Source organism: Hydractinia symbiolongicarpus, chromosome 5 (genome assembly GCF_029227915.1).
Source record: "Hydractinia symbiolongicarpus strain clone_291-10 chromosome 5, HSymV2.1, whole genome shotgun sequence".
Taxonomy (NCBI): Eukaryota; Metazoa; Cnidaria; class Hydrozoa; order Anthoathecata; family Hydractiniidae; genus Hydractinia; species Hydractinia symbiolongicarpus.
Window position 1 is genome coordinate 6,120,662 of NC_079879.1, and position 19,874 is coordinate 6,140,535.

The 19,874-nt window shown below is 34.0% G+C and overlaps 1 protein-coding gene across 2 annotated transcripts; it reads right to left on the reverse strand.

The window, feature by feature from the left end:
- Window positions 1-137: 137 nt before the first annotated feature.
- LOC130644421 (protein dopey-1-like) lies at window positions 138-18,765 on the reverse strand. Of its 2 annotated transcripts, none has more exons than XM_057450025.1 (21): window positions 18,510-18,765; window positions 15,308-15,660; window positions 12,385-12,571; window positions 11,494-12,276; window positions 10,839-11,424; window positions 10,487-10,713; window positions 10,018-10,170; window positions 9,561-9,670; window positions 8,734-8,784; window positions 8,057-8,271; window positions 7,723-7,833; window positions 6,946-7,221; window positions 5,827-6,858; window positions 5,132-5,292; window positions 4,703-4,930; window positions 3,599-3,901; window positions 3,144-3,374; window positions 2,834-2,943; window positions 2,182-2,449; window positions 1,331-1,459; window positions 138-1,224 (listed from the first exon to the last, which is right to left on the reverse strand). In XM_057450025.1, the coding sequence occupies exons 1-21, from the start codon at window positions 18,642-18,644 to the stop codon at window positions 361-363; spliced, it is 6,513 nt and encodes a 2,170-aa protein (XP_057306008.1). In that variant the 5' UTR covers window positions 18,645-18,765; the 3' UTR covers window positions 138-360. The 2 variants fall into 2 exon arrangements, with proteins under 2 accessions (XP_057306008.1, XP_057306007.1); XM_057450024.1 differs by having other exon boundaries at window positions 6,946-7,224.
- Window positions 18,766-19,874: the final 1,109 nt, after the last annotated feature.

Consider the following 19,874-nt stretch of genomic DNA (forward strand, 5'->3'; position numbering starts at 1 on the left):
GTGGGAATTTTCACCCATTTTTTGAAACATCTTTAGACGGAGGCGGTATAAGACGTTATCAGTTTTTAGTAATAATTTTTCGTTAAATAATTTTCACATTTAATATAAATAAAATTAAATAAAAATACAAGTTGTAATTAGATTTCCCAATATTATCTTTTTCTATATTTCGAGTTGTTAAAGACTTTCCTTAAAAAATATACACTACAAAACCAAAAAAATAATATTTTGAAACAAAAATATACTAATCAAGTTTTTTCTTCCCCGTGCAGAAAAATAAGCACAATTTTTTTCGCCTTTTTGTGGTAAAGTTTTTTAAAGAACGTACAAAAAGAAACAAAAAAACTTTAATGTGCGTCTTTAAGATTGAGAAGTCGTGTTCTCGATAAAATCGTTTTCGATCAGATTTTCGACATCCTGCATTTTAAATCGATTTAATTTCGAAACATCGACATCATGTGCCGCTAATTCTCCTGTTACGGCAAGAAAGAAAGGCATCAAGTCATAAATGCTGACGATTTTCGTCTGTGTAACAATCAGCTGGCCTGGAACACGAAGCGGAGCTTGCCAGCTATCTTCTGCAAGGTTTTGCTTTCGTAGCAGCTTGATTATGCGCGAGATGTAAGGGAGAAAAACAGACATAACTGTTTCCTGCTTTGGAAGATCTTTATGTTTTGTCTTTTCTTTTTGTGTCAATTTCTTTTGTTGTGAGATGGGGGCATTTAAAACCGCCATTTTAGACATCTCGTCATCTTTCGTTTTGTTGTGACTATCATGTCGAATTCGATTTTTATGGCCATTCATGATCTCTTGTTTATTCTCCACAGAAGACTTTGTTGCAATCATTTCTTGTTCAGTTGGGATGTCAGTGGCGCAGTAAACACCGGGCGTCTCGCTAAACGCCCACTTGTAAACTTGATAATACTGCAAAACATCACCGGGCAAGACCAAAAGAAAATCTAATAACTTGCAGACCGCTAAATATAAGCGTAACCATTTATTCGGGTCTTTAAAATATCCATTTATTCCTAAAAATGATTCAAGAAGAGCTACTTTGGATTTACTCTTTGGTTTTCCTGTTGTTGAAAGTTCATGTTCCATATGCACGAAAACTAACACCAATTCAGTTAGAACAGGCGGCCACAAGGAAACCAAATGATTTGGTGACATTCTTGTCAGTAATACTCGAAAACACAGAAACACTTGTTCGTGTAAAAACGGACCCTGTCAAAAACGGAACAAAACAAAATTATGTAAACAAAACATCATGACCTGAAAAACAAGACAAATAAAACATAAAAAAAAGAAATGTAGGAACCATTCAACACACCTGTAACTGACGAATACTTTCAGCTAGTCTTTCCTGTATGTCGGGAAGATACTGGTGATATTGGTCAAACTCACCACAGAATATCGCAAACGTGAGTCGTTTCAAGAGCTGTGCACGTTGCTCCATTTCCTACGTTAGACCATGGATAATTATAATTCATGCATTTTTAGTAACTTAAATGAATTGCGTGGTCACACTAATAAAAATGTTTGTCTTATCACAATATATTGTGATAAGACAAACAATATTACCCATTTCTAAAACACTGATTTATAAATTATTAATTTAATTTTTTTCTTAATTTTTAGTTGCTTTTCTTCTCGTTTATCTTTCCGAGATTAAGGTTAATATCTCCAAGATTGAAGAACGAAAATAAAACTGTTTCTATTCCTGATATGCGTTTAGATAAACTTGTTAAAATTAGGGACATGGTAGATAATATTTTTTGTGGAACCTATTTTCGCGATTTCGAAACCTATAACCAACATTAAATTCCGCAAACGCACTTGTAAGAGCAAATTTCAAAACATGTTCCGCAAAATTAAGCATAACTTAAAAAAAGTTAGGTTTCGCAATTTTTTTAAAAATTCTTAAAAAAAAATAAACTGTTTCAACAATATACATGAATTAATATTTGATTTTCATACTTAATGTTTTACATTAGAAAAAAAAACTTTTCTTGCCATCATTTCCTCAATTCTCATGCAAATTTTTTCGCAAGCCTGCAATCACAAAAATAAGTTCGGCAAAAACCTTTTTTCTCTCTCGGCATCGAAACCAAGGCTTCTAACCACAGTAGTTGCTTAGAAACAATGAAACAAAAAACTCATTATGTAATATTTCTGAGTCACCTGTTCTCGATTAGCAAAGATGTTGATAGCACCGCTTTGTGATAATGAGATTTTCGTCATTAAATCCTTAAAAACAGTATTATCGTATGTGATCAAACGATCGACTGTGGTTTTCCAAAATGTGAAAGAATGCGTGTCCATTTGAAAAAAATCGTTGTCCAAAAACAATTCGTACACATCTTTTCTCCATGCGCGAAGAGTGTACTGGTAATCACTGATTGCTGCTAACAATGCACTGCATGCTCGATAACCCGTCATATTTTGCGTACTGTATAAAAAGAAGAAGGAAATAAACAAGTAAAAATTAACTCGTAAAGGCAAACGCATAATTTCCATTGGTGGGTTTGCAACGACCGACTTTCTTCAAAATTTAAGGATGATATTTTTAGTTCTTCGCCAAAAAAAAAAACTTTTGAGTTACAGCTAAATAAAGGTATGTTAAATGCAACTAACTAAAAAACATTATATATCGAATTTATGAATTTATAAACTCTTGATGTTTAGTTTAGCTTGTGGTAACAAATAAAGAAAGAGAATAAAATAAAAAACAACAATAACAACAACGAGAACAAAGAAAACAACAACAACAAAAATCACAGCTACTAATAAACGAACAAATAATAAAATTGTAAAGCAGTCAATAAATATCTACCTATGATTTTTCAGATACGGTATGATATTATACATAAGGTAAATTAATGAAGAAGCGATTTTATCCTTTTCTTCACTCAAGTACAACATATCCAACATGGAAGGTAAATACTAAAGAAACAACAACAGCGTGAATTTTGATAAATTATGTTCCGCCAGAATATAAACACAAGAAATCAAATAACACGATCGAGGTCAACCAAAACTATGACTCTGCATTAGAAAAAATAAAAATTATCTCGTAGAATATAGCAACATTTTAATACAAGAAGAAAAGACATATCAAAGGTACAGGAAAACAACGTAGCTACCTCCGCCATTATGAGGATTGCTGGTACACTGTATTGAGAGTTTTTTAATCCACCGGGGCTTGGATGAAAGGAGTCTGGTACAGAGGATTTGTCAGAATGTGAAGACTCCTCAAAATCGCTGCTATGATCAAGCTGTGTTACAACTTGAAGACTTCGACGAAACCAGGCTGAACCTTCCAATGAAGCAGCTGCAACATTGTTTAAACTTTCCATGAACTTTTGAGCTAAGTCCTGACATAAAAACAGAAAAAAATATTAGATGATATATAAAGAATTGTTTCGATGATACGAGAACATACCAAGCTGTGGTTCAGAGTAAGTTTTACACAGGCTTGTATTGTCTACGTAGTCAAAGACGATTGTACATTATAACTTATTATGAAATTTCTGTTGCAATCAGACTTGTAAGATATTCTTGACGCGCGAAAATGAAAAAAAAATAACAGTAACCTTACCTGCAGATCTTTTCGCGCTCTCCTTTCTTCAGGTAATGGTACTCGCTGCACATATATGTTTAACAACGCAAAAAGCACAAACAACGACGGTGGCGACATGTTTAACTGCAAACCTTCTTTTAAAAGGTTCACGAACGATGTTTTGACCTGAATGATCTCCTCCTTTGTGGCTTTTTGAAGAAGTTCGTAAAGAAATTGCAAGAGGCAAACTTCAAGTGGAAAGTTTTGCGCACGTTCTTTCATGGTCATGAGTTGACGTAAGACTTGTCTGCTGGTCTCCACAATTAGCTCCACACTCAGAGCCTGACAAAATAGAAAAAAATACATTCAATGGATGAGGCCAGTGGACCAATGAAAAAATATAATGAAAAGTATTATTTCCTAAAAATGACTGAAATGTTATTAAAAAAGGTTCAAAGTTCAAAAATTACAACCCCAAAAAAAATTTGGGTTGTAATTTTTGTTGTTCATGTTCTTGCGATAAAATATTGAGCAGAGTTAACATAGTGTAATACACTTTGCTTAGGGGGTGTTCACATTAGCCCAGTTAGTCGGACTGGCTTGGTTTGCCTCAACAACCCTTGCAACCTCGATTCTTTTAACAAATTCTTATAAAAATCAACAGCTTGTCATATGAGAAGCAAGCCAGCTTGGCTAACCGAGATCTCGCTTTTTGCAACCGAGATATCTCGGCAAAGCGGGCTAAGTTTTAGCCATGTGAAAGCTCCATCGCGGCTATAACCAAGCTGAATTTTTTATTTAAGCGCATGATTAATTAAAGCACATTTCTTCTGTACGTTAATAACAAAAATATTAATAAAAAACTTTTATCAAAAATTGATTTGATTGTTTTGTTAAAAAGAATGAAAGTTCTTGGTGAGAAAATAATTTATGCATTAGAAGATACAAATAAATAAATGAATTAACAGAAAAATACACACTTTTCTCAGACCCAGGCTGACAAAAGTCACGTAAACCGAGCCAGAATAGGAATTATGAAATGGTAAAATGGTGAAAGAAATGAGAAATGTTGGTGACGAGTTGTATTAGTTACGTAAAAATGCAAGTGGAAGTTTTCTTTCCTTAACAACATAACAGCGATACCTTTATGGCTTGAACAATCTCCAACAAATTTTTTTGGTCGTCAGTCATGTCGTGCAAGAACTTCTTGTTCATCACAGACAGCCATTCTTTACCACGTAATGTCAACGAAGGTTTGGTGAAAGTTGTGTCTCGATACGAACACCACACATCTGCCACCGAAGCAAGAAATACCACCGTGTGATTCATCGCAATGGGTGTTATTAATTGCAGTATGGACAGAAGCACAGCCTGAAACAAAAACGTTTACTCCGTGTTATAACGGAAACTAACGAAGTGTGTGATAACTTTCTTCCCTCCTCCGTCTTTTGTGTCTTTTGTCAGAAGACACAAATATAAATTTTGCACACCAATTGCTTTCTTAAAATTTAGTAAAGACTTAGACTTTACCGAATAATACAAGGTAGTTTATATATTGACGAAAAAACCTACCTTCGGTTGACCGATAGCTAGTGGTATTTTGGAAACAAAAGGTAGTCCATGGAGAGCCATCTTATCTGCATCCCATACTTTCCATACAGCAGTAACAGCAGTAAGGATAGAGGGTAAGATGCCAAGTAGGCCGTCACGTGTCTCTGCAAATGACTTAACACCTACAGTAAAAATGCATATCATGAATTGTTGCGTTATTAAAAAATGTCACCCAAAACATGACATTTATACCCAAATCGGAGATGCGTCACGTTACTAAAATAAAACTTATCTATATAACAAGAATATTGCATATATGCAATATGTTTAAAGTCAATAGTTTCTACAAAAAATGAATTACAAAGCCTTTAAATGAGTTGAGAGTAGAGTGTGCCATGCAGAAAGTCCCCCAAAACATTAGTGAACGCAGAGTGTGTTTAAAAGTAAAGATACTGTTATACAAAAAATATAAAAGCTAACTTGGTTTATCACTTTTCACTGAAAAACGTTTCAAAGGAGGTTAAAGACCAGACTAAGATGCTATTTTTTGGAGGAGTTTAAACTAACACTGATTTTTGTACATATATCTTAGTAAAAAAAATTAAATTCGAGTAGTTTCTTATTTACAAAAGCAATCTAAATTATTTGAAACATAGCTCACTCCAAACTGATAGAACTAAAAAAAATTAATAAAAAAATGCCGTGGTTACACTAACCCTCTTCTTGAGTAACAGGTTTCGAAGATGGCGTGGGTGACGCTGAAAAAGCATGCACAATGTTAGATAATAGAGAAGACGAAGTATCGTCCACAACCATCTTCATACCACCACCAGGTCTTGAATTTAACGCCATAGATGCGGACGTGCTAGTACCAATTAAACAATAATGACAAAACGAAGTGAGACCAGTTAAAAGCACCAACATATAATCAGGCGGCATTTCCAAATGGCAGTTAATTTCTCTACTAGTGTACGACTCTTTGAATATTCGCGTCACATTTTTTAAATTAACACACGCCTGCGCAACAACAGGTACGATGACTTTGGACATGTCATCACTAAACTTTGGTAAACATGAGATAAGTAACTTGATCCAATTATCATGGAGATGCATCCACTGCCTCTCCCTAAGAACTGTTAGGGTTGCTGAGATAAACATAGGTTGAGACAAGATAGGCTTGTACTGCACGTATTCAAACGGGTACACTGTAGATGAATTGCTACCATTTTTGTCTCGCTTATTTTTCTTCTCGTTTGTATGAGCCGTAACAACATTCTCGGTACCAATACAATGTTCAAGGTGTATTAGACCTTCAATAAGCCTCAGTAAACCTCGCTGCAAATCAAGTTGCGACCTCATCGAGCTGTTCCTGGGCGTTGTCTCAGTTAAGTTGGAACACTCCACCATACTGTAATAACCAGTCTCACTGGATTCTCTGTAGTCACCAGTCACCGCATAGACAGTGGACAACAAGCAGTGTAAACTTATTCGTTGAATTTTACTTCGTGATAACAGATCATTTATGTAACTAGAAAATCCCTTCCCACTATCACTTGCAATATCCAGTAAAAGATGACACACGAGTGTCAAAGCCTCAGCGCTTGTATTTCGAACAGCGAAGTTTCCTTCGTATTCACTAGCTGAGACATCGAGACGTTCATGATATTCAGAACGTATGAAGTATAAGCATACAGAAAGCAAAATTTCTAAATATTTTGCTGTACTTGCTCGTATCATCAGCTGATGTGCTGAAAGAAAAAGAAAACTAGCAATGAAGTCCCTAAACAAATTTAGCGAATTTCAAACCCCACACGACAAAAGGAAAAACATAATACCTTCAGCTAGTGATCCATAAAAGTCGTTACCCGACAACGCCCTTCTATGTCGGATCAACAGTTGTCTTAAGATAGCTTGATGTGGTGTGTTGCAAACGTTCATGCTGGTTGTAGCTGCAGCACATATGAACGAGCGTCCTTCTGATTTCAGTATTAAAATGATACGTCGTAAGGTGTACAGACACTGCTGTGTGTCGTAGTGTTGTGTATATAGCAGTTTGTGTATGAGCAACGGATGGGTTGGTAATGTTTTGACACGAGAGTTTTTGTGTTTGCCTATTAAAAAGAAGAAAAAAAATGTATAGCAAGTCACAAAGTGTTTCTTAAAAGTTCTTAGGAGCCACCCATGAAGGAGGTCCATACCTATCCGCTTTTTTCTTAACACTTCATGTCTGTGCGAAAACAAATAGTAATATTTTTTTTAATTTTTGAAACCTGGGAGGAAGCTGATGTCCTCCAAGTTGAAACTTATATCTTCTCAGGGAAAGCAACAAAAATTCCCCAGACAAAAACAACTACTAAAAATTATCTATTTAAAATGCTTATGTAAATGGATAACAAAACGACTTTTATATTACTTTCTTCTCTCTAAAAAAATAACCAAGTCGACAAGAAATACAAAGAAATTCTTTGGTAAGGATAAACGCCTCCCCCCTGTCCGCTTTTGTCTCAATTTTAGCTATATTAGCTATATTTTTTTATCAAAACGCAAAAAAAGTTATTTCGACATTGCCGACAAACATGGACACAATGACGACGGCAAGAGGGAAGCCTCACCTTTTTCTTTTTCTCTGATTTGGTCATCTACATCATCATCTTCATCATCAGCAAATCCACTGATCCGGGACAAGGCTCTAACTTGTTCAGCAGGTGAAGACGGCACAGATTCTGAAACATATTACAAAAGCAATACGCCAAACTTGACAAACATTTAGCTAAGAGATGGGTTCAGAACATATTCTGTAATAACTAGAGATTACTTGTATACTTCTGTGTTTTTGCAGCACAGAAATTTAGAAAAAAGCAGAAGTATAGTTGCGTATAAAGATCCCTTACTTGGGTGAGTTTTACTTGCACAAACTAACACAAAAATGAAATATAGGAATAATACCTGTTTTTGTGTTTTTTTCCTTACTCAAACCACTGTCGTTCTCCATCGGTTTGGTGGTAACACAAGAAATAGCATTGTTGATGCTCCATTCTTTAGCATAGTGAATAGCGACACGTGAACTGGTAGGATCAAGCAAAATAATGAAGATGCTTTCGATGATGCGACCTATATCTCCAAAGTGAACTGAATGTTGCAACCACTGTTCTGCATACTCCCTGAAATTAAATAAAATTTTTTCTACGATTACACTTGTTTACTCTGGCTTATATTAGAATTAGGTTATAAATTTAGCATCGGAAAAATTGGCAAGTTACTTCTATATTGAAAGAAGTGTTTTTAGAACCAGTTCATCAAGTTTTACAGATGCAACAACTTGTATGTTATCCACTACAGGTACGCATATTGAAAAAGTACGAGTGACAAATATGCAGTTTGCAAATCATTATTATAAAGTCCATAGTTTAATATTGCCTACAAACTGCGTGAACAGATCTTAAGCTTAAATAGTCTGATATTTTCTAGTATTTTATTGTATTTTTTCAACAACTTTTTACAAGGTAATAATAGACAAGGAAAGGACAACGTAAAATAATTGAAATAGAGGGTTTTTTTCAAACCCAACCTCACTCACAAAACATATCGACCTTTTAAACATGGAAAAAACCTTGATCAATTACCTGATTTTTGAGTTTTCATTTTGCAAGCTGTCAATCATTAAAAGCATACATCTATGGTGAAAATAAAAAACTTTCAAATACACACACTGGGCAAAGATGCAAATTAATAGTTCAAGCAAAACTTTTTTGACATAGCTTTTTAGGTTGAATATGATCACATTAATGTCTAATAATTATGTGAGCTAATTTAACATTTGCCTAAAATTTATTTGTTTCGAATTTCCGATGCAAAAAAAACATTTACGCACTTCACTCGTGAAAAAACTCACTTGTAGCCACGAGAAGGAGTAAATGTTTAACACAATGTATAAAAATAAAATGAAATAGATAAAAAAATTGCTGGGTGCATCTCAAAGTATGGTGAATATAAAAATAACACATAAAACGTTATTGATAAGTGGAGATAACTGTTGTGTTTTTATCTAATACATTAAGGCTGGCACTAAAATTTAAACTTTTCAAACGTAACTAACAGCTGTGAGCTTTTAAAAGAGGAACGAGACAGATGAAAAAAAAATCCATTTTCTTAAGCGTGTACTTTGTTCGATACACCACAACTGCAAGTTTCATGCAAAATTTCAAGAGATATATTAAGATGAACAATGACAACAAAGGCTACGCATCCACGTAAACCCTAAAATTTAATGGCTTATGACACTTTATTCCCTGGCTTTTAATGCTCAAAAAAAGATAATGTTTTGTAGTTCGTTAAAAAAATGTACAATTTTAAGATGGATGGATGGATGGACAAATAAACAAAAGTTTTTTCAATGATGCATGGTATTGAAGTAATTGATAATCCTGAAAGAAGCTTGCAATCTACATACTTGTCAATAGTTCTTGTAGCGACAGTGGACTTGTTTTTATCTTCTTTGTAAAACTCTCGAGATAGATGCCACATAATTAAAAATCTCCAATGTGATAATTCTTTGGCGTGCTATTAACGAGATGGACATTGCAGAAATATACATATATATTGCATACCAGATGTACACTGCAAAAATACACATATATATATATATATATTGCATACATTGTCAGGAATAAGTATGCAATAGCAAAGAGCATATTGCGTATGGTCAGTATTGAGAAATTAGGAGAATAAGACAGAATATTAAAAAAGGATCATATTTTTGACTAAAATACTGTCTATCTACTATTTTTTATTTTTGTAGCAAGCCCGGAACAGATGTTGTACTCACTAGAAAAGCAGAAATGCATTTTAAACTTTTTTTAAATCCATAACAAAATCATTATTATATTGTTTTAGATTTAAATTCTTACCAAGTTCAAATCTACAAGAGCGTTACTTATCACATCTTCGCATGTATTTGAAGTTGGGGTGACATTATGTAAATGAAGAAAAAGATTAACAGCTCCTTGATGCCATTGACATGTTCTTGGAGATAAGCGTTGCCACAAACTTTTAGCTAACACCTAAGAAAACATAAGTATAAATTTCCATGTGGTAAACTATTTAATCATATTTTGTAAGTGCTAAAACACAACTTAACGTGAATTATTGACATGAGATAATTTGACATCTAAAAAAATTAATAAATTTGAGACCATGTTTTAAAATTTTGGTTTTTAATCAGTCTTAACATCTTAAATTATCAAATCTACGTAAAGAACAGCCATAAATGAATTGCTGATTTAAGCAGTAAAAAGGAACTAAAAAGGTTACATGCATTTGCAAAAACATTAAAAAGGGTTCAACAGTTGGAAAACAATGCCGTGAAACCAAATTTACCTTGTATAAATTAGATTTTTCTATCCATCGCAAATCGCTGAGTGATATTAAAGGCACAATGTGACTTGCTGATTCTGTAGATTTTTCTTGTTCACAACGCGCAATCAATGTTACATCAACTAAATCTAACAGCGTTCCTATGGCTGTTGCCTGCGTATCAAAGCAGTTGCCATAGCAACAGCAGGTTATAAGTACTTGTAACCAGTCAGCAACAAAATCCTTGTTTTCTAAAACATCAAACATTTTTTATAAAAAACCAAGCTATAACAGGCAGAAATTTTTCTTTAATGGAATGCTAAGAATATATACATCGGCAAATAAAACAAAAAATATTTCTGGTTTATCAAATTACCATTAGATGGCCTGTTATTTGTAGGTACTGGAAAACAAGAAAGTTGAACAAGGTATCTGCAAAATATTTGAAAGCCTTTTATGATGAGATCATTTTTCTCATTATTGGTAATATCATCATATGTTTCATACTGTATTGTAGATGGTTCTTGCAAGTATACTGCATCAAACATGGCTTCTATTTGTTTACTTTCTTGAAACATCATTAACATTTTCTGATTTCTTTTGAACACTCTTCTTTCCACGAATTTTGAAAATAATATTTTTGACAATTCCACACCTTCGTTTATTACGCCAGGACTTGTTGGGCCAGCTGACTCGTCAAAAGAAAATCTTTCAAAGTCATGGTATAGTGGAGACATGGGAGGTGATTTGTGTGACAGGAACACAGAGTTTGACAGATCAGACTGCTGTTCATGGGGATGGCCAATTAAATTAGGCGAAAGTCGTGATAATAATTTTGAAATTAAAGATATTCCTTCAACAAGGGTATCAACATCCATACTAGAAACATTCTCAATAACTTCATTGATAATTTGTTTTAGCAAGTTAGGCCAATGTTCACTTTGTGTTTCAGTTGAAATTTCCTAAAGAAAACAATACAAGTCAAATAATGTTTCAAACAATCAAAAAAGTAGCAACTATTTAAAACTTACCAAGGATACAACGTCAAGTAAATAAGATATAAGTTGGAAAAGTTCGTAATAGTTAGGTTGTCTAATTTTCACCAACGAAATAGAAACATCCTCTTCTCCTTCTTTGGAACATTTTTGTAACAACCTTCCAAAATAATCCCACATAAAAAATGGTTCGAATGAATTAAACAATAAATTAGCATTTTTAACAATTTCATCATGTACAACGGTTATGTCCTTGCTTTTTCTCGAATTGGTCTCTACTAATTTATTCTTAATTTGGAAATGTCCATATAGCGTTCGAAATACTTCCAACATGACCTCTTCTAACACAACAGAACCAACTTCAGGTTTATCTAACAATGTAATTAAAATACGAAACGGTTTCAAGTGAACTGACTTGTACTTTATGGTGTTCAATTTAGTTTTTGCACCATCTTGAACATTCTCAACGACATCTTGAAATAAGAAAACTAAAGCAGCAGTCACAACTTCTTTCGAGTACACATCAAAGTAAGAATCCTGCATGTTCTCATCATCTGTTTGGTCTTCTACACTTATACTACCATTAATATTTGAAATAGGGTTTCCTTCACTGTTTACATTTAAAAGCCATTGAAATATTCTTCTGTTTAAAGACATATCTCTGCGAAGAAGAACACCAAGGGCATAGGTTAAAAGTTTTACCAGCAGGTTTTGTGATAAATTTGTATTGTGAAAAGATATGAAAGATATAGCAAAGTCCAGGGTAATTCGCTGTACCAAGACATTTGAATCATCAAATGACGCACAAACAGCATTCACCTTTAAAAAAAATGATAGAAACGATTTTAATAAGAAATTCTAGTATGGTTAAAAAAATACATCGAAACAATGCTAAAAAAGAATATTCAAAACAAAAAAATGTGTTACCATCAAGTTAATGTCACTACCCATAATTCCTTCCTTAAATTCGCCATGTTTTTTAGCTAAATGACCAATCACAAATGTCATTGCTGCCAATCGTATTTGAGGAGAGTGAAGAACATTGTCCCAAAGACATGCAAAAAATATCGCCTCCTCAGTTGCTTCGCATATTTGAGAGAGTAAAGATGAAGTTCTAAAAAATATAATGTAAACAGTTTTATTACCAGAGATTACACATCTTAAACATCCCTAGGAAGTACCTATAATTTTATTTCCCTATTTTTTCCTGTCTCCTGTTTTTTAAACTTTATTCATAGTCATTTTATAATTCCAATCAAAAATGTGGAGAGTGGATATTTTGCAAAAAATTTTATTGCGTAACTCATTCCTTGATATTTATAATAGTATCAAAACATGTTCTATCTGTCTTGATAAATGCTTTTTTTTAATTGGTTTAATTGTGTATGACTGTTTAATTATGTATGTTTTTCTCGTTGCAGACAATGTTTTAAAATTATGTTACATGCATAGATTAAATAAAATGGAAATTAGCGCATGTAGCACAGGTCATGGCTGGTCAAAAAAGTACTTTTTATTGTTAGTAATCTTCCATTTACCTTCTTTTTTTGTTTTGCATTATGAGTCAATGGAATAAAAACTTTTACTAAATGGGAATTTTATCCAAAGAAAAATGCAGCAATATCACTGGTAAAATCCCAAATGCAGAGCTTGGGCATTATCCGCTAAGCTAGTATAAAAACAAGGGCAATTTTCATAATAAGATTTAATATTAAAAAAAAACAGGAAATGATTTAGCGTTACCTCGAACTTTTTGGGGGGAACATCATGGCAACAAAGGATTAGTTCTATTAAATTTCCAAAATTCCAAACAAGAATTTTTTAGTTACTAACATTTTGAATATTAAAGGTTATTATCTTTTTTTCTTATTTGCATTAACCTACTGGATTTCAAATCATCATCATCATTCTCGGTTAAACGTCCGTTTTCCATGCTAGCATGGGTTGGACAGGGTATATTAATGACCCTCTTCCAATTTGATTTAGACTGTGTTAGATCTAAACTCAACTTCCTCTGTATCAAGTCTGTCCTTATAACCTCCTGCCAAGTCTTTCTCGATCTGCCTCTGGGCTTTGCCCCAAGAACTATCAAGTCTCTACACTTTCTTACCCAATTATCCCCCTCTATTCTTTCCAAGTGCCCCAGCCAATTCAATCTTCTTATCCGGATAACATCTTTAATTCTACGGATACTTAGACTGCTTCTTAACTCATCTGAACTCTTTTTGCCTCTCAGACTGGCGTTACACATCCACCTAACCATTCTCATATCATTCCTTTCTAAACAGTCAAGATCTTCCTGCTTCACTGCCCATGTCTCACTACCGTACAACATAACACTTCTTATACAGGCCTCATACAACCTACCTTTTACCTCAATTGACAGGACTCTGCCAGTCAACAAAGGAAGTAACTCTCTGAACTTTTTCCAAGCAGAACCTATCCTGCAAGTAACACTTCTTCCAACACCCCCTTCACTGCCCAACATATCACCTAAGTAACAAAAGTTCTCAACTATCTCTAACGAGCCACTGTTGTACATCATTAAAGCTGGAAATACTTCATTCTCAATAATCTCACCTTTGCAACGCTTGTATACAAACTGAATGTCAGCTCTTAACCTTCCACTAATACTACTGCACTTCTTATGTACCCAATGCTTGCAAGTCTGACAAAAAATTGAGTTACTACCAACTCCTTTCCTGCAAACTCCACAAGGCCACTTTCCAACTACAAGGTCACACTTGGCTGCAATGCTACTAATCATGACTTTAGACTTTGCTGTGTTTACCTTTAGCCCTTTCTCTTCTAGTCCTTTCTTCCACTTCTCAAACTTTTTAACTAATTCTTCCATCAATTCTGCTATGAGAACCAAATCATCTGCATACAATAACTCCCATGGACAACCGGTTCTGAACTCCATCGACAGCGCTTCTAAGACTAGAACAAACAACAAAGGACTAAGTACAGAACCCTGATGTACACCAACATTTACACTAAATTCATCACTAAGTGAATCGTTAATCCTGACACGACTTCTAGCATTGCTGTACATAGACTGTACAATCGTAACTAGCCACTCATCCACACCTAATTTTCTCATAGCCCACCAAATAACTTTACGTGGCACTCTATCAAAAGCTTTCTCTAAATCTACAAAGGCAAAATAGAGATTCTTTCTCTTTCCTAAATACTTTTCCTGAAGCTGTCTGAGTAAAAATATTGCATCTGTAGTGCAACGGCCTGGAACAAAACCAAATTGCATCTTATCTATATCAATTCTTTCTCTAAGTAACTTATCAATCACTCTTTCGATAACTTTCATCACTTGATGATCCAACTTCAAACCTCTACAGTTACCTCTTTCTAATGCATCACCCTTGCCCTTGAAACAATTCACTATTACACTCGACTGTCACTCACTCGGAATATAGCACCATCCTTTATAATCTGATTAGCAAGACTTGTAATAAGCTCAACTCCAATATATCCAGATGCTTTTACCATCTCTGCAACAATACCCGATACTCCTCCACTACCCATTCTGTCTTGATCTGCATAGCTGGCCCTTCTACAACATCATCATCAGACAAATTATCCTCATCCCAATCAAACTCAGTGTTAAGCAACCTCCGATAATAATTCTTCCAAGTTACCCTTTTCTCCTCCTCTATGCTAGCCAAAACACCTAACTCCTCTGTGCTAGCCAAATAGCCTAGTAATCATGTTTACTTTACAACATTGTATCCCTATCAATTTATACTACTTTAAAGATGGTAGAACACTGAGATTAGTTTTGTGAGAGAACTTTTTAAAGAATAATATTTCAGAGTAAAAGCACTTAACTCACCTTTCTGTATACTCTGAAACCTCTTCAATGCCAGGCAAAAGTGCTAACAAAAGTCCTGAGAGTCCTGGGAACAGTTTTCTTTTCAACGGCAAGAAATGTTTCTCATATATATCTAGCAATACTGGCTTTACAGCTGTAGAAGCTTGACTGAGTAGTGGAAACAGACCAGATGTGTAGATAAATAAATCTTGTGCAAGCCTTGCAGAACCTATTTGCTTTAGTATCAAATCATATGATTCTAATGCCTTTAAATGGACACCACTTGGTAATGCTGGATGAAGACATTGAGCAAGACGTTTACCAATCAACAACTTGCGTGGAACAGCAGAATACTGCTTGTATGTAACTATAACCTAAAAGGAAATAAATAAAAAAATTAAATAAAAAAAAACGAAAACGAAAGCGACATGGTACACGTTAGTCAGTCTTTTTCAGGAATATTTGAGTAGGTGTGCGATGATTCGCACGTGTAAATCAAGTAACGCGTGCGATGTAAAGCGCATGTGCAAAGAATGTTACGCATACAACATGGCTCCGAGGTTATTTTTTGTTGCGCATTCATTTTGCGGTAGAAAAGTGAGGGACGTTTTAAATCGTGAACGCCAAACACGATGATCGAGCGTCTACTGGTATAGTGACTCTCTCAATGATCACGCTGAATTGTAAATTTTACATATAAAGATTTAAAATTGGAGTCCATCTGGCATTAATTTGTGAATATTTTTCTATGCTAATTTCTCACCTCATACTGGGTATTTAGCGAAAGGAAGTTTCCAATTACAACTAAAATTAACGCTGATTTTTTTCTTTTCGTTGGTGAAATATGTCCATAGAGGAGGACATTTTTATAGATGTTATTACGCTAAAATCAAAAAAGAAAACAGCCTAGATTTTATGGCCGTGAATTTTTAAAAAACAAGGGCAATATGGAGATTATTTTTTGAAAAAAAAGCTGATGCACAGCAAAATATGCTCATTCTTTTCAACAAATTTGTTCGTTCTAACTGGCGTTAGAATTTTTTTTTCATAAACTGAGTAAAAACATGTGCGCTGATAAGTCATCCATGTTTCCATTATGCGTTAACAAAATAATTACAATTAATATTAGACATAATTAAGTACGGATTATAAACTTCCTGATCACGTTATAATAATTTATTTATGTATCAACATTAAAATACCGTAATGTTTTGACATTCTTCGGTATCTACCTGGAATTTATTTCTTTATATGTGTTGTGATTTCAATATCTTAAAAACAGGTTAATATTTTTTTAAATATATATCTTAAGAATGTTGCAAAATACAAACAGGTTAATAACTTCAATAAATAAATTTTGTTATTGTTTTGTCATTTTTATGCTTAGAAACAGATTTTTTGATGATAATTAGTCTTGCTAACCAGATTATAAAGGATGGTGCTATATTCCGAGTGAGTGGCAGTCAAGTGTAATAGTGAATTGTTTCAAGGGCAAGGGTGATGCATTAGAAAGAGGTAACTGTAGAGGTTTGAAGTTGGATCATCAAGTGATAAAAGTTATTGAAAGAGTGATTGATAAGTTACTTAGAGAAAGAATTGATATAGATAAGATGCAATTTGGTTTTGTTCCAGGCCGTTGCACTACAGATGCAATATTTTTACTCAGACAGCTTCAGGAAAAGTATTTAGGAAAGAGAAAGAATCTCTATTTTGCCTTTGTAGATTTAGAGAAAGCTTTTGATAGAGTGCCACGTAAAGTTATTTGGTGGGCTATGAGAAAATTAGGTGTGGATGAGTGGCTAGTTACGATGGTACAGTCTATGTACAGCAATGCTAGAAGTCGTGTCAGGATTAACGATTCACTTAGTGATGAATTTAGTGTAAATGTTGGTGTACATCAGGGTTCTGTACTTAGTCCTTTGTTGTTTGTTCTAGTCTTAGAAGCGCTGTCGATGGAGTTCAGAACAGGTTGTCCATGGGAGTTATTGTATGCAGATGATTTGGTTCTCATAGCAGAATTGATGGAAGAATTAGTTGAAAAGTTTGAGAAGTGGAAGAAAGGACTAGAAGAGAAAGGGCTAAAGGTAAACACAGCAAAGTCTAAAGTCATGATTAGTAGCATTGCAGCCAAGTGTGACCTTGTAGTTGGAAAGTGGCCTTGTGGAGTTTGCAGGAAAGGAGTTGGTAGTAACTCAATTTTTTGTCAGACTTGCAAGCATTGGGTACATAAGAAGTGCAGTAGTATTAGTGGAAGGTTAAGAGCTGACATTCAGTTTGTATACAAGCGTTGCAAAGGTGAGATTATTGAGAATGAAGTATTTCCAGCTTTAATGATGTACAACAGTGGCTCGTTAGAGATAGTTGAGAACTTTTGTTACTTAGGTGATATGTTGGGCAGTGAAGGGGGTGTTGGAAGAAGTGTTACTTGCAGGATAGGTTCTGCTTGGAAAAAGTTCAGAGAGTTACTTCCTTTGTTGACTGGCAGAGTCCTGTCAATTGAGGTAAAAGGTAGGTTGTATGAGGCCTGTATAAGAAGTGTTATGTTGTACGGTAGTGAGACATGGGCAGTGAAGCAGGAAGATCTTGACTGTTTAGAAAGGAATGATATGAGAATGGTTAGGTGGATGTGTAACGCCAGTCTGAGAGGCAAAAAGAGTTCAGATGAGTTAAGAAGCAGTCTAAGTATCCGTAGAATTAAAGATGTTATCCGGATAAGAAGATTGAATTGGCTGGGGCACTTGGAAAGAATAGAGGGGGATAATTGCGTAAGTGTAGAGACTTGATAGTTCTTGGGGCAAAGCCCAGAGGCAGATCGAGAAAGACTTGGCAGGAGGTTATAAGGACAGACTTGATACAGAGGAAGTTGAGTTTAGATCTAACACAGTCTAAATCAAATTGGAAGAGGGTCATTAATATACCCTGTCCAACCCATGCTAGCATGGAAAACGGACGTTAAGCCGAGAATGATGTTGATGATGATGATGAATTTTAAGAAAGAAGTACAAAATTAATTTTCACTGAAAAAATAAATGCACAGAACAGACCTAGATAAAATGTTCTGCTGATTATTCCGAGTTATACTAAAAAAATTAACTTAAAACTATTAACTTTTTCTGCTAGTATTTAAAATATTTTCAACCAATACCAGCTTTTGTCCTATTTTTTTCAGTACAGGTGTGGAAACAAGCTTTGACAGAGATACAGGTAAAATCAGTGTATATACCTTATTAAGCTTTCCCAAACAGGAGATTAGGTCAGCCCATTCACTTGAATATTCAAAACTCTTTAAAGATTTATCAACAGCGGCAATGAATTGTTTATACTTTGCATCAGACATCAATTTCTGCTCATCTGTCATGTTGAAAAATGTATTTTCACTCTAATACCATGTTGTGTTAACCATTTTCATGGTTTTCCATCTTCCAAATTTTATAGTGCATAATTTATTATTCTTCCTCTAAACACATATATTTAAAGAAAACCATTTATTATAAACATTTTAGGATAGATACACTGATATTACCAATCATTACGGTCATAACTATTTTTTGTCTTAAACACTATATATATATACAGATTTCTAATTTTAGTTGTTTGCAATTAATATAAAAATTTAAAAACATAACTTTTTTTCCATTTATGACATAAATGTGAAGCACAACAATAATTTCTCAACATTTCTTTATGTATAAGCTTATCAACAGCCACCATAAAGTCTTATAGGCAAAGTTGTTAACTTTCGACTTTTTTTATTATTACTTTTTTCCTACCTTACCATTTTTGTAAAATGTATAAAAAAAATTCCAAAAAATGTTGTAGAAATTTGCCTTGGTCTACAGTACCGCTCAAATGTAACTTTACATGTACGCGATAGTTATCACCTTTGCATGAGCTTTCAAGAGTATCAGAACTTAAGTATCTATTTTTTTAATCACTTTACTTAGAAGAACGGTGATAGAAAAGCTTTATTAGATCGTGTTTTTAAAATTTAAGAACGAAGAATGGCAGTAGAAAAGCTTTATTACATCGCATTTTAAAAGTTTAAGAACGAAGAGCGGCGATAGAAATGCTTTTTTAGATCGCATTTTAAAAGTTTAGGAACGAAAAACGGCAATAAAAAAGATTTTTTAGATCGCATTTTAAAAGTTTAGAGCAAAGAGCGGCGATAGAAATGCTTTTTTTGATCACGTTTTAAAAATTTAGGAACTAATAACAGCGATAAAAAAGCTTTGTTAGATCGCATTTTAAAGTTTAAGAACGAAAAACAGCGATAAAAATACTTTTTTAGATAGCATTTGAAAAGTTTAAGAACAAAAAGCGGCTATAGAAATGCTTTTAATGTGTTATGTTAGTTCATTTTTCTAACATAATATATTTATATAGCCTTTGTGATCTTTAACGCTTTTAACAATAACATGCATGTTACATGTGACAACAAAAGGATTCATCAAATCTTATTGTTATGACTCGCGCATGCCGATAACAATAAAAAGCAATTATGTTTGTGTGTAAACAAAAGATATGTGAAGGTTCTTTATGTAGACATGAGATCGTTACACGAGGTTGTAAAACTTGCGTACATGTAAAG

Coding starts and splice junctions, on each gene's coding strand:
- LOC130644421 (XM_057450024.1), bottom strand. CDS start 18,644: ATGACAGATGAGCAGAAATTGATGTCTGATGCAAAGTATAAACAATTC. Junction 8,785..9,560: donor GCTACAAGAACTATTGACAA/GTATGTAGATTG, acceptor TTTTCACCATAG/ATGTATGCTTTTAATGATTG. Junction 3,902..4,702: donor AGATTGTTCAAGCCATAAAG/GTATCGCTGTTA, acceptor CTATTTTGTCAG/GCTCTGAGTGTGGAGCTAAT.